The sequence below is a fragment of the Lemur catta genome, chromosome 6 (genome assembly GCF_020740605.2).
Source record: "Lemur catta isolate mLemCat1 chromosome 6, mLemCat1.pri, whole genome shotgun sequence".
Lineage (NCBI taxonomy): Eukaryota > Metazoa > Chordata > Mammalia > Primates > Lemuridae > Lemur > Lemur catta.
Window position 1 is genome coordinate 88,373,422 of NC_059133.1, and position 15,919 is coordinate 88,389,340.

The following is a 15,919-nucleotide window of genomic DNA, read 5'->3' on the forward strand; positions in this document are numbered from 1 at the left end:
AGTCCAAGCTGATTTTTTGTTTGGTTTTCTTCATAATTTATAAATGATTGATTTTGACAGGGTTGTCCCTTTTTCTTTTTTCTTTTTTTTTTTTTTGCAGGGCAGCATCCTTGTGCTCAGGATAATGGTGGCTGTTCACATATTTGTCTTGTAAAGGGAGATGGTACTACAAGATGTTCTTGCCCCATGCACCTGGTTCTGCTTCAAGATGAGCTATCGTGTGGAGGTAAATATGTTGTAATTTTCTTATGCAAGCGTAGATGCCAACATTAGTCTAGTCTTCTATAACTAGGCAGTGAAGTTGCTCTGTCTCCTAACTTAATTAGTTACTTGTATTCCATTTATCTGTACTACTCTAGTCTTTTGGGTTATTCTTTTTTTTCCCTTTTTTACCCAGTCCCTTCATCTCCCAGCCTATGGTAACCACCATTTTACTCTGTTTCAATGAGTTTGAGTTTTTTACACTTCATATGTAAGTAAAATCATGCAGTATTTGTCTTTCTGTGCTTTGCTTATTTCACTTAGCATTATGCCCTTAGGTTCATTCATCTGTATTGTTGTAAATGACAAGATTTCTTTCCTTTTTTAAGGCTGTATCCTCTTCCCTTGTATGTATTAATATATTACCACATTTTTCAGCCTGTGAAACTCTGCCCATGAATAAATGTATTTCCTAATAATAATGTAGCTTCCCTACACCCTGAGAGCATAACAAAATCAATTAATTCTGCCTCCTACAATCTTCATCCACTGAATTCTAGATTCTATCAATTTATGAATCATCAGGAGTATGTCCAGTGAAAAGAATATTGTTTGGTTCAAATCCTCCAACAGTTTCCCATAGTTTTCCTTATTTATCTAGCAAAAAAAGATTTTTAAAAAGATATCACTGAGTGTAGTGATAATGTTGTACTGAAATTGGTTTGATCACTCATGGAGCATAACAAATTGATACATTCATTTGTTAAATCATAGTGTGGCAGTATCAAACATTGTAATAGTATTCATACCCTTAATTCAGAAATCCTTCTCTCGGGAATAATTCTAAGTTATTTCAGCTGAAGGAAAAAGACACATCATGCTGTTATCTACATTGGCAAAAAAATTTAATAACTAATTTCTAATGGTAGGAAAATTATTAAGTAAAACAATTGAGTTATACAGCTATTAAATGTTATGATCATGAAGTTGATGTAAAAATGTTGCCAAAATGCTGGCTCCAGTGGGGGCAAAAGTTATTAAAATGGTATTTTCTATTGTGGTGACAAGTACATAACATATATATTTCTGTAAAGAAAGATTGAAAGAGAATACGTTCTCAAAAATATAAAAATTGTTGATCAGGTGGGTAGGACTACAAGTAAGTTAACTAATGTATGTATTAATGAGCCACTATGGACACTCTGCTTGGATGATAGGGGATTTGAAGATCTTTGAGAAAGAGCTTGCAATCTGGTTAGGGAGATCAGACATGAGCACAATAGAAGTTAAGTTCTGGTACTTGAATTTAAAAAATTAGCATGGCCGGGCACGGTGGCTCACGCCTGTAATCCTACCACTCTGGGAGGCCGAGGCGGGTGGATTGCTCGAGGTCAGGAGTTCGAGACCAGCCTGAGCAAGAGCGAGACCCCGTCTCTACTAAAAATAGAAAGAAATGATCTGGCCAACTAAAAATCTATATAGAAAAAATTAGCCGGGCATAGTGGCGCATGCCTGTAGTCCCAGCTACTCGGGAGGCTGAGGCAGTAGGATCGCTTAAGCCCAGGAGTCTGAGGTTGCTGTGAGCTAGGCTGACGCCACGGCACTCATTCTAGCCCGGGCAACAGAGCGAGACTCTGTCTCAATCAATCAATCAATCAATCAATCAATAAATAAATAAATAAAATAAAAAATTAGCATGAATTGCACAATAATGTGAATGTACTTAATGTCATTGAGCCTGTACCCTTTAAAATTGCTGAATTGGTAAATTTAAAATTATGTATGTTTTACCACACACACCAAAATAGCATGTGTTTCCCAATCAGGTTGCTAGACTGTTACTTTAGAAAAATTACCCCTTTATGGTAATGATAACATAGATAAAACTGAGAATCTTTCAGTTAGAAAATGTCTTTTAAAGGGCCTTTGATTTTTTTTTTTGTTTGCACATTTAGTGATTATTATTTAGTTCAGATATGTTTTGTTTATTTTTTTAATATATGTATAAATGGGTAGTTAATGAGCTTTGACAGACGTGTACAACTGTGTTAGCAACACCCAAATCAAGATAACAGAAAATTTCCATTAAGAAAAGTACCCTCTTTTACCTCCTTAGTTAAATATATTCCTAGGTACTTTATTTTCTTTGTTGCTATTGTGAAGGGTATTGAGTCTTTAATTTGGTTCTCAATTTGACTGTTATTGGCATATATGAATGCCTCTGATTTGTGTGTGTTGATTTTGTATCCTGAGACTTTACTGAATTCATTTATCAATTCCAGGAGCCTCTTGGTTGAATCCTTGGGGTTTTCTAGATATAATATCATATCATCAGCAAAGAGTGAGAGTTTGATCTCTTCTGTCCCTATTTGGACAGAAGAGATTGATTCTGCTTTCTCTGACTTCCAGCACTATGTTGAATAGCCGTAGAGACAGTGGGCAGCCTTGTCTGGTTCCAGTTCTAAGTGGCGATGCTTTCAGTTTTTCCCCCTTCAGTATGATGTTGGCTGTGGGTTTGTCATATATGGGTTTGTCATATATATTTAACTAAGGAGGTAAAGGACTTCTACAGGGAGAACTATGAAACACTGAGGAAGGAAATTGCAGAGCACGTAAACAGGTGGAAAACCATACCATGCTTGTGGATTGGAAGAATCAATATTGTTAAAATGTCTATACTACCCAGAGTGATCTACAGATTCAATGCAATTCCTATTAAATTACCAACATCATTTTTCACTGATATAGAAAAAATAATTTTACACTTTGTGTGGAACCAGAGAAGACCCCATTTAACAAAAGCAATTTTAGGCAAAAACACAAAATGGGAGGTATTAATTTACCAGACTTCAAACTATACTATAAGGCTGTGGTTATTAAAACAGCTTGGTATTGGCACAAGAACAGGGACACAGACCAGTGGAACAGCACTGAGAATCCAGATATAAAACCATCCTCATATAGCCATCTAATCTTTGACAAAGCAGACAAAAACCTACACACTGGGGAAAAGAATCCTTATTCAATAAATGGTGCTGGGAAAACTGGATAGCCACATGTAGAAGACTGAAACAGGACCCACACCTTTCACCTCTCACAAATATCAAATCACGGTGGATAACAGACTTAAACCTAAGGTGTGAAACTATTAGAATTTTAGAAGAAAATGTGGGAAAAAGTCTTATAGACATTGGCCTAGGCAAAGAATTTATGAAGAAGACCCCAAAAGCAATTACAGCAACAACAAAAATAAATGGGACCTGATTAAATTAAAAAGTTTCTGCACAGCCAAAGAAACTGTCACAAGAGTAAACACAGCCTACAGAATGGGAAAAAATTTTCACATGCTACACATCAGATAAAGGACTGATAACTAGAATCTATTTAGAACTCAGGAAAATCAGTAAGAAAAAATCGAACAACCGTATCAAAAAGTGGGCAAAGGACATGAATAGAAATTTTTCAAAAGAAGATATAAGAATGGCTAACAAACATATGAAAAAATGCTCAACATCTCTAATCATCAGGGAAATGCAAATCAAAACCACAATGAGATATCACTTAACTCCAGTGAGAATGGCCTTTATCAAAAAGTCCCAAAACAATACATGTTGGCTTGGATACGGAGAGACAGGAACACTCATACACTGCTGGTGGGACTGTAAACTAGTGCAACCTCTGTGGAAACAATATGGAGATGCCTTAAACAGATACAAGTAGACCTACCATTTGATCCAGCAATCCGATTATTGGGCATCTACCCAAAAGAACAAAAGACATTCTATAACAAAGACATCTGCACCCGAATGTTTATAGCAGCACAATTCACAATTTGAAAGATGTGGAAACAACCCAAATGTTCATCAGTACATGAGTGGATTAATAAAATGTGGTATATGTATACCATGGAGTACTACTCAGCTATAAGAAATAATGGTGATATAGCACCTCTTGTATTTTCCTGGATAGAGCTGGAACCCATTCTACTAAGTGAAGTATCCCAAGAATGGAAATATAAGCACCACATGCACTCACCATCAAATTGGTTTCACTGATCATCACCTAAGAGCACATTTAGTAATAACATTAATCAGGTGTCGGGCAGATGTAGGGAGAGAGGGGATGGGTGTATACGTACATAATGAGTGCGATACATACTGTGTAGGGGATGGACATGCTTGAAGCCCAGATTCGGGGGGGGGGGGAACCAGGGCAATATATGTAACCTAAACTTTTGTACCCCCATAATATGCAGAAATAAAAAAAAAAAAGAGTTAAACATCTATTAAAAAAAAAAAAAGAAAGAAAAAGTACCCTCATGTCTCTTACCAGTCAGTTCCATTCCAGAAGTAACTACTGTTCTGATTCTTATCCCCATACATTAGTTTTGCCTGTTTTTTAACTTTATGTAATGAAATCATGATGTATGTACTCCATTGCGTCTGGGTTCTCTTGCTTAATATATTTTTGAGATTCATTGGTACACTTGAGTATATCAATAGATTTTCCTTTTTATAGCCGAGTAGTACTTTATTATCTAATACTACAATACTACAATTTATCACTCTCCTGTGAGGGGCATTCTAATTGTTTTCAATTTTTTGTTATTAAGAATAAAACCAACTGGGCGTGGTGGCTCACGCCTGAATCCCAGCACTTTGGGAGGCTGAGGTGGGAAGATCACTTGAGGCCAGGACTTTGAAGTTGCAGTGAGCTATGATGATGCCACTACACTCTAGTCTGGGCAACAGAACGAGACCCTGTCTCAAAAAAATAAATAAATAACTAAATAAAAATAAAACCAGAACTGGGTGGCACGTACCTGTAGTCCCAGCTACTTGGCAGACTGAGGTGGAAGGATCACTTGAGCCCATGAGTGCCAGGCCAGCCTGGGCAACATAGCGAGACCTCCATCTTAAAAAAAAAAAAAAAAAGAAAGAAAACTGCAGTAAACATTTGTGTACATGCCTTTTTGTGATTTAATATGATTTTACAGTGGTGATAAATACAAAATCTCAATTTCTCTGCCAGACCTTCAAAATATGATCTCATTTGAGCTTGTCTTATCTGTCCATTTCGTTTTATCTTTCTTTCCAACTTGCTCACTTTATTTCTGTTTTGTTGTTTAGAGTTTGAGGATCACTATGGCATGTTCTGCTTTGTTTTGCTTTGCTTCTGTGGCTTTACTTGTACGTATTTCTCTTCTTGCACGCCCATCCTAAATGTTACTCCAAGGTGCAGCTCATCTCCTCATAATCTGTGAAACCTTCTTTAGCTGTTACTGTTCTCCCATCTCTGAATTGTAGCACTTGTTGCCGCAGTTGCATGACATACAGTTCAAAGTACTATCATTTGTTTTATGTTTATTAGTTACTCTCTATCCCCAACCAAACTCAAAGCTCTTCAAGGATAGATCATATTTCATCTATTTTAATTCTCCACATGATACAGTGCTGAATACATAATAAGCTCTTGGAAAATAAATCCCTCAGATTCCCCATGTAAAATGTTCACTTGTAATCTGCAATATTCTCTCTTTTAAAGATAAAAGGTATTTTGATCCATGGTCATGTAATAACATTGTGTTTTCTAGAGAATTTACTAACAGATAAGTTTTTAAAAGAAGTCAGCCTGTGATACAGTAGTAAAGGCAATGTGCTAAAAGTAAGGACTCCCTTCTAGTACTTTCTTTTTAATTGTTTTTTAAATCATCCCTTGCTTATAGGAAGCTCTGTGACCTTGGGCACTTAGTGCTCTTAGCCTCGGTTTCCCCATTTGCAGAACAAAGAATAACAGTTCTCAAATGATTTTGTCTCTACGTATTTTTACATTTCAAAAAATTATTGAGGACCCCAAAGAGATTTTGTTTGCATAGGTTATATTTATGTACTATTAATAGAATTAAGAGCTTTTAAAAATATTTATTAAAAATAACAATAAACCCTTACTTGTTTTCATAAATATGTTAAGAAAATTATGTTTTCTAAAGCTAATTTTAGTGAGAGGAGTGGCATTGTTTGTACATTTCTGTGAATATTCTTAATGTTGGACTGGATTCTCATTTCTACTTCTATATTCAATCTGTTGTAATGTGTAGTTTTGGTTGAAATGAAAATTAGGCCTCACGTAGACATATAGTTAGAAAGTGGAGGACTGGGATAGCTTTTTCAGATAATCTTGGATATTCATCTTGGATTCTACATCACATCTTGACAAGCGATAGTTTCCTGTAGGTTTAGTTGCAATGTGGAATTTGAAACCATATCAGTTTACTTTTCATAGTCTCTCACATTAAAAATGTACTAATCTATTTTGTACTCTGAATAGATCTTTTACTCAGGCATGATTTTGTAAACTCACACCTTAGTCATTTGGAAATATTGGGGTTCCATTCAGAAATTTCCAGATCTTCAGATTTCAACCTATTTAATTATGCAATATCAAAAAAATCACATTTGTTAATATCACCATCAGTGTCATCAGAAATACCTTTTAAGTACTAGGAATTTGTTTATAGTGTTGGGTACAAGTTTTCCAAAATTCTAATTTCTGATTGAAAACTCCGGTTTTATAATTTGCCACAAATGCTATCTATTGTTTTCCTTGGAGTAAGAGACTCACTTGGTTCATTTTTAAAAAATAACTTCCAGCCAAATACCTAAGTGTAAATAACTACTGTATAGTTTACCTGTCAGTTGTTCTTTCAGGTAAAAATGGTGTTCCATTTTGAATTGAGTTTACAAATCAAACAAATGCTTTCCCATTAGAAACATCATGCTTAGGTTTTCAGTGTGAGCTTTATGCATATTTCCCATCTTATCAAACGGAACATTGAAGAGACATGTACTCAGGGATTGATTTTAATATAATTAATTTTTTTTGTTGTTGATTCATCAAGAACGTTCTTAAGTAAAATTGGCTTTTTTTGTCTGTACGTTTAAACTGTGAGTGTGTGACTGCGTAGAGTACAGTGGCTGCAAGTACGGATTTTTGCCATAGCCTTGAGCCTTCGAAGGTGCCAGCGGTTTTACCCAGCATTTCTTCTGTAGCATCAGTACAAATATAGTGCAAAAAAACAAATGACATCTTAATGTTATTATAAAAATAGTTTTCACCTAGTGGGTTTCCTGAATGAGGTCTCAGAGACCCCCTGGGATTTGTAAACCATCTTTTGGAACCTCAGAACTAGAAAACTTGTGAGTTGTACGGTAATTTTAAAATATTTGGAGGTTAGTGATTATAGTAATTATCCCTAGGTTATGTGTGAGATTGTAATGGATTGCAAATATTATAATCCTCCTTGAATTATAGTGTATGAGAACACTTCTGCCTTACAGTTTTATAGGTTAGTGAATCTAAATGAAATAGTATAAAAACTTTATTTCTTCCCTGATTAGATGAGATAGTTTACAAATTGTAGTTGTTATAAAGTCTGTATATATGTTAATTATTAAATGAGCTTCACTCAGCTGTTAGTGTTTGTACCTCTCTGTGACCATAATTGTATTTTTGTCATCCTTCTTCCCCTTGTTCATGTGAAGAACCCCCAACATGTTCTCCTCAGCAGTTTACTTGTTTCACGGGGGAAATTGACTGTATCCCTGTGGCTTGGCGGTGCGATGGGTTTACCGAATGTGAAGATCACAGTGACGAACTCAATTGTCCTGTATGCTCAGAGTCCCAGTTCCAGTGTGCCAGCGGGCAGTGTATTGATGGTGCCCTCCGATGCAATGGAGATGCAAACTGCCAGGATAAATCAGATGAGAAGAACTGTGAAGGTATCCAGAATTCCTCAGTGCCTGGTCATACAGTCCTTTTTCCATTAAGTTGTTTAAAATTCAGAATGTTGTTTTGGCTAAGTGGTAAATTGGGAGTTTTCAAGTATACATGACCATATCCTGTCTGAATATAGTACCATGTTCAAGTTGTTTTGATTCATTTCACATGTATAAGATTTATACAGATTAATAATCTTTGAAAATTGAAAAACAGGAGATGAAGCTGTCAGTATGTAGAAATAGTGCCTCTATCCAATGAATTCTGAATTAGTGGATTTATTTGTTATAATATAAAATATTTCATAGTCTTCTCTTTCCCTTACTAAGTTTTAACACAGTAAAAACCATAAAGTTCTCTAGATTTCTTTAGGGTAACCAACAAAATTACTAGTGAAAGAGAAAATTTAATGTGAAGAATAAAATACGAAATTTCCTACTAGATTTCTTTATCCACTCTTGTTTTCTTTTTCCCTCTACCAGTGGAAATCCCCAAAAATAATGTTTCCATTATTTCTAAAAATCTAATTTGTTTTTTATTTACATGCAGAAAGCACCTTTTGACTTCTGCAAGAGTTTGACTTTCTTATGAAAACTATTTGCATTTTGTTCCAGTGCTTTGTTTGATTGATCAGTTCCGCTGTGCCAATGGTCAGTGCATTGGGAAACACAAGAAGTGTGATCATAATGTGGATTGCAGTGACAAATCAGATGAACTAGATTGTTGTAAGTAGCGCTAAGATCTTGTAAATTACTCGGAGAATTTTTAAAATACTTTTTTCATTATATGTGAGGTTTATTTATCAAGATTTCCTTACTAAGTAACAAGTATTAATATTAAGCTAATTATTTGTGGCAGGAATTTTCTTAGTGCTTTGCTTTCAGTAATTCCTCAAACACAACAGTTTTCTTATGCATGGAAATCTTCACAGAAATATTTAGTAAAGCACCAGAAAAGAATAAATGTTTTGCCACACCAAAGTTATAAAATTCTCAAATAATTTAGATACATGGAAATTAATTGGTGGTCTAAACTTACTTTCTGAACATTAATCCATGTTTAACCATCTGCCTTTGTTTTCTTGAAGTGTTTCTATCAGTTTCTCAGTGGCTAGAAGATTTTAAGAGCTTTCTTAAAAAGTAGCCTAAGGTATTTTGGGCCAACATATACCCCTAGACTTTGAGACCATTGGCTGAATAGCCTACAGTTTCTACAAGATTCCTAACTATTGATCAATGTCCTAACATAATGTGTCCCAAACTGATAAGCTTAATTCTGAATAGAATTCAGCATAAGTGAGGTCTACCCTGTCAAAACTTATTTTATAGAATTTAGGTAGGACTCATTTAAAAACTCTTTCATCTGTAATGATGACTTTAAGCTGGTATTTTTACAAAGTTCAAGTGGAGGCTGTGTGCAATGGCTCACACGTGTAATCCTATCACTTTGGGAAGCCAAGGTGAGAGGATCAGTTGAGGCCAGGAATTAAAGACCAGCCTGAGCAACATAGTAAGACTCTGTCTCTACAAAAAATAGAAAAATCAACTGGGTAGCACACCCCTGTAGTCCCAGGTGCCCAGGAGGCTGAGGCAGGAGGATAGCTTGAACCCAGGAGTTTGAGGTTGCAGTGAGCTATGATCACACCACTGCACTCTAGCAATAAAGTGAGCCCTTTCTCAAAAAAATAAAAATAAAAATAAAAAAGTTCAAGTGAGGTTAATCAATTAAGACTTAGAATCTATTCATTTATTCAACAAAGCATTAGACACTGCTATATGCTGAGGATACATGCTACCTGCACCAAATTTCTCAGAGTCCTCTATAGTTGAGGTAGCAGTAAGAATATAATTTGAATCCTAGTTCCTCTCCCTTGCCAACAAATTATTTGTTCTTGTTAAACCTTAGTTTCCTCATCTTTAAAATAAAGATAATGATACTTAGCCTGGTGATTGCAAGAAAGTTAAATGATTTAATGTATATATCATTTAGCCTGACAAACACATAGCCTGGCTCATGGTAGGTACTATTGATAATAAACTGTGATAAGTAATACGAAAATTGCTGTAATAGAGATCTATACAAGTAATAGTATAAAAGAGAGAGTATGATCTTTTTAGGAACAAAAATGGAGTTGATCAAGGAAGGCTCCTTAGAAAAATGGTACTTAAGAGCAGGTGTTGATCAATGAATAGTGTTGGTTATGCAGATGAGGGAAGAAATTGCATTCCAGGCAGAGGGACTAAACTGTTCAAAAGCAGAAAGGAATGAAACACATCTTTTGAAAACTGCATGTAAATGGGACTGCCAAAATATAGTCTATCTCTTGAGGGGTTTCAGCAAGAGAGAACATAGAGGTAAGATCATGGAGGACTTCGCTCTTCTTCTAAAAAAGCATAGGTAATATTCTATTAACAATGGAAAGTAATTGAAAATTACAAGAATAAGACTACCATGGCCAAGCAAATACAAAAGCTGTAAAGCAGAGGAGTTGGAGGTGATAAGATTATAGGCAGGGAAATTTATTAGATTGGTTGCTTTCAAACTTCTTTTGATCACATCAAGATGAATACAAAAATGTGGGTGCATGCATAAAGAACCAAAAGTGTCACATAGCAGTATTTGCCCATATTATGTAGAATACATTGTGATATTCTGTTTCTCTGTTTTATTTTTATAAATGCTGGTTGCAACCTACTAGATCATTCTTTCTGCTAATGACTTTTATCCTGTAATTTATAAAGGAGGCTTTTGGAGTTCAGGCAGAAGATGATGAAGATCTAAATCAAGAGGAAGAGTAGCAGTCGTGGAAAGGAAGGGGTAGATTTCAGAGTTATTTCAGAAATAGAATACAGAGGAGTTGGCAACCACTTAGGTATAGTTTATAAGTTTCATTTGACCCACAGTTGCCTCATTGGCATCATCAGTTAGGATATAGCAGGGACTAAAAACTGAAGTGCTATACCACATCCTGGCTGCAGGTGTAATATTTGGGTGATCCAGTGTTTTTTGTTAATTTGTTTTTGTTGTTAATTTAATTTAAATGCCTGTAGGCAGGCATGCACCTTACAGTTTGCCACAGGCCCCATCACTCTTTATTGTCCTGTACTAGACTACTTCATTCATTCACGATCTGCTTTACCCCTGGAGTCTAAAAGAAATGACAGATGATAGTAAAGATGAATTCAGTTTGAGATATGTTACATTAAAGATACCCATGGGATACCCTGTTGAAGCTGTTCAGGAAGTTGTTGATTATATGGGTCTGTGGCTCAGGAGACAAATCTGGTGCTCTTTAGTTTATTGATGATAATTAAAACTGTGGCAGTGGATGAAACCTCCCTGGAGAGTACGCAGAGGAAGAAAATAGTAAATGGTGGACAGAACTCTCTGTACTTAAGAGGCGGGCAGAAGAGAGTGACGCCAACAAAGGAAGCAGAGAAAGAATAATCAGAAAGGGTAAAATGAAGAGAATGGTGTCTTGGAAGGATATTGATCAGGTATTTTTGAGAAGCAAACAGGAACCAGCATTGAATATATGGAGAGATCGATCAGTCAGATAAAGAGTTTATTGAATATGGCAAGTAGGAGAACTTTGACCTTGACCAGAGCAGTTCTGCAGTCATGAGGGTAGAAGCTTGATTTCAGTGAGTTAAGATGTGATGTGGAGAGTAGGTATTGAGGGTAATGAATGTAAACTATTCTTTCTTGAAGTTTGGCCTTAGAAAGGAATAAAAACAATGGGATGGTTGCTCACAAGGACTAAGGAAAGTCTATGCCTCTGGGCACAGACTAAATTTGTAAATGATAGTCCCTGTATATTATGTAACTTAGTGATGCCACGTTCAGTCATTTCTTTCATATAATCTGTCAGAGGATGAGTTTGGCTGTGTGGATGGGCGATCTGAGGTAAGATGAAGCAGAAAGAAGTTTCTTAAAGGACCTGCAAATGAGAGATGTAATTTAACTGTTCAGAATGGAAGCATTTTCCTTCTGAATAGAAGAGTAATGCTCTAAATTTGATAAGCCCATTGCTCTTTCATGCCCTCTGCCTCTTAAAGCCTCGGGTAGCTCAGGGATCCAGTGAAGGTGGATACTATGGGCAGGACCCTCCTGCACTCTGGCCTTTCTCTGTGAGTCCTTCAGTAATCAAGTATTGGAGACCTAAGTTCCTTGCTCAAGCAGCCAGACAGCCTGAAGGCAGCAGCATATTAGGTCTGAGAGCTAGGCTCATCTTTAGTTACTAATTTTCCTTCACCTGGCCTAATTGTCACTGTTCAAATCTAAAATCTAACATGTGTCCAGAACTGCTTTTGGCTTCTTCACCATTCCCAGTAAAACACTTGATGACTTTTCTAGGTTCATACCTTCTGGCCCTGAAATTTCAAAATAATCCTGTTGATTTTTGTGGTGTACAGAATGAAGTAGAATAGATTTTATCTTTGTATGTATTACATTTAAAGCTTTTAATGGTGTTTAAATCTATACTTCATTTACCATCTTTGTTTCTATCAATGTACAATTATACTTTCCAATCTATTGTTTTATTTCTGCCTTCACTGAAGGCTAGTTCATTTTGATTCCTAATGATGACATCTAATCCATATGTCCATGGGGCATGGTATGTATGTATTCATAAAAAAGAAAAATGTTTATGAGTTATCTTCATTAGGCTTATAGCTTCATGTTCTGCGAGCAAGCCCTCTTTCTGATTACTGTTTTGAATATACAGTTGTTTTTCCATAAGATAACTGTGCTGCATTCTCCATTTTAGATCCAACTGAAGAGCCAGCACCACAGGCCACCAATACAGTTGGCTCAGTTATTGGAGTAATTGTCACCATTTTTGTGTCTGGAACTGTATATTTTCTCTGTCAGAGGATGTTGTGTCCACGTATGAAGGGAGACGGGGAAACCATGACTAATGACTATGTAGTTCATGGACCAGCTTCTGTGCCCCTTGGTTATGTGCCACACCCAAGTTCTTTGTCAGGATCTCTGCCAGGTGAGTTAAGACTGATCCATTGAGAGTTAAGTCTTGGGTCTTTACAAGACTGCCAAGTTCCATTATAGAAACAAGGTACTGCCTAGAGTTAATTTCAAAGTACATTACTTTGGGTTTAAAAAATTGTAAGAGCACTCATGCCTGTAATCCTAACACTTACGGGGGCGCTAAGGCAGGAAGATCACTTGAGGCCAGGAATTCGAGACCAGCCTGAGCAAGAGTGAGACCCCGTCTCTACAAAAAATAGAAAAATTACCTGGATGTGGTGGTACATGCTTGTAGTCCCAACTGCCTAGGAGGCTGAGGCAGGAGGATTGCTTGAGCCCAGGAATTTGAGGTTACGGTGAGCTATGAGGATGCCACTGCACTCTAGCCCAGGAGATAAAGCAAGACCCTGTCTTAAAAAACAAACAAACAAAAATTATAAGAATATTCTTTTTAGCTATGAGCATCTTCTCTTTACACAAAAGGCCTTAGATATGATTTGGTAGAAATTACCAAAAGATATAAAGCAGGTACATATACAAGCTCCAGGCCCTTCGATTGCACGTCTGGAAGGTGAATCAGCCAGTCATTTAGTGAAAACAGCTATAAACCACAGGTTCTTTAGGGTCACTACCAGGGTACCCCAGTACTATTTAGCCCAGGAATAAAAAGAGGCCAAAATATATAGATAAGATTTCCTTCAGCCAACGAAGATCTGTAAATAGCTGGGTGATAAAAGGGAGGAATTACTTACTGTGTTACATTTTCTCCTAACTTTGCGTGATGACAGTGCAACTAGGGCTAGTTTAGGCATCGCCAAGTAGCCAGAAGTTTTATAATTGAGTAGGTCATGTTGTTCTAAGTAAATGTAGCTTTCTTTTCAATGTTTTCTAGTGCCCTTAGTGAAAAGAAGCCTTCCTTTTAATGAATATGGAGAAGGAAGTGTGCCTGGCAAAAGCCCTCTGAAAATAGGAACTTACTCTGGGTGTAACTCTTAAGTAAATAGACATGGTTTTTAAGCTGTTAATGGTAACGTTTCTTTGTTGCCATACCTATTTTCAGTTAGTAGAATTTGGGAAGCTACTTGGGAAAAAATAGAATTTTTTTCTTTATCATTGGTAGTTTGGATTCCAGCAACATTTGTATTTAGTAGATGAAGAAATATCTTGCATATGTTGTGTTTATGCCCTAAAAATGGTTTTTGTTTCCTTTTGAATAAATCTGTTATTAAATCTCCCCTGTTTCACAGCCTCCACCCTGCATGGTCCTTTCTCATTCAAATCCTCCAAGTGGTTGAAAACCTCTTATTTTGAAGTCCTCTGCTTCCACCAGGGGAGGGAGGAGGAGGTGGGAGCTATTCTTGGCCTTGTTCTAGGCCAGCTCTCAATGGAAGCATTCATTTCTAGAGAACGTTCATGTCTTTCTCCATTAAATGTTTTCAATTATTAGGAAAAGAGGGCATAAGTTGTTTTAAAATCAGACTACTTGACTGTTGGTATTTGTAATCCTGGTATTGAATAAAATTATTTTGTACATTTTATAGGTCTTACTCATCTTCAGTTTTTAATCCTGCTTTTATTTTAGGAATGTCTCGGGGTAAATCAGTGATCAGCTCCCTCAGTATCATGGGGGGAAGCAGTGGACCCCCTTATGATCGAGCTCATGTCACAGGAGCATCATCAAGTAGTTCTTCAAGCACCAAAGGCACTTACTTCCCTGCAGTAAGCAGTCTGTTTTTCTTTGCATGCTAAAAATATATAGGATCTTAGATTTTGAGTTCATTCAAATGTGGCTGTTCAGTGATGGTAGTGTAAAAATAGTTTTTGAATATAGAATTTAGGCATAAAAGGCTCAAAGAAGGATTTGCCACCACTACCACTGTGCTTATAAATCTTCTTTTAAGTTTACTGTGTAATAACTGGCATATTTGAAAGCACTAGACATTAATTTCATATTTCAAGTAAAGGTAGAAGTACTGAATGCTACCTCTTGAGAGATGAGGGGTTTCATTTTATGACCTCCCAAAATAAGCACACCTGGAATTTCTCCTAAATCAGTAATTTTTCTCTAAATATTCGTAATTTTAAAAGACCAGAACCTAGCTTCACTGACCTTGAAGCAATGACTTGTACATTACAGATTTCTCTTCATCACTTTGCATTTTTTAGCCATGATGAAATTTTCTCTTAGGGAATGAGGAGCCACGATCCTAAAGTACCATTTGAGGTCAGGTCTTTGGAAAGCAAGAATTGTGCTAATAGTGTAATGGAAAGGAATACTAATAAAGATGAAGGAAGAAAAGTTGAAAAAAAGTCTAGTAGTCTTTGTCTAGGGTAGACTATTTTTATTTTACTATTTTGATTATTTTTTTTTTTTTAGATTTTGAACCCTCCACCATCCCCAGCCACAGAGCGATCACATTACACTATGGAATTTGGATATTCTTCAAACAGTCCTTCCACTCATAGGTCATACAGGTAACACACATCCTTCTCTAATATAAGTTGAAGTATTTATTAGAAGGAAGTCGTACCCTAGTTGTGGATTTGAGGTAGCCCCAGATGAGTAGATGATGGTTTCCAGAGAGATAGCCATCTTGTGTTGGTATGCTGGCGTCGCCCCTACCACAAATCCTTTCTTTTCAAGTATCATACATTTTTTTTAAAGGGAGTCACAAATGTTGGCTTTTAGAATAATAAAGCCTCAGGCTTTGGTAGTATTCTGAAGGAAAAGTTATCCACCAAAGTGACTGATTTCAAAATAAGTTGCTCAGGTTAAATTTGATTGATATTCTAAGAATGAAATACTGGGTAAGATAATGGTTCAGAGAATTGTGAGAGCATAAAACAGCAGGGATATTAAGAACACAGAATTTGAGAGAAGTGTAAGTTCGGCCCTTGCTTACATGTGTTATTATGATGTGGAGTACAAGATATTTCATGTAGTTGTATGGAA

General features: G+C 36.3%; 1 protein-coding gene across 1 annotated transcript in view; it reads left to right on the forward strand.

Moving 5' to 3' along the window:
• Positions 1-15,919, forward strand: part of LRP6 (LDL receptor related protein 6) — a 160,264-nt gene that overhangs the window by 136,286 nt on the left and 8,059 nt on the right. Inside the window, exons 17-22 of the mRNA XM_045554314.1 lie at positions 101-226; positions 7,743-7,979; positions 8,592-8,702; positions 12,749-12,979; positions 14,549-14,685; positions 15,344-15,441. Of these exons, the coding sequence (XP_045410270.1) occupies positions 101-226; positions 7,743-7,979; positions 8,592-8,702; positions 12,749-12,979; positions 14,549-14,685; positions 15,344-15,441 (940 nt within the window). The remainder of the gene's footprint in view (positions 1-100; positions 227-7,742; positions 7,980-8,591; positions 8,703-12,748; positions 12,980-14,548; positions 14,686-15,343; positions 15,442-15,919) is intronic.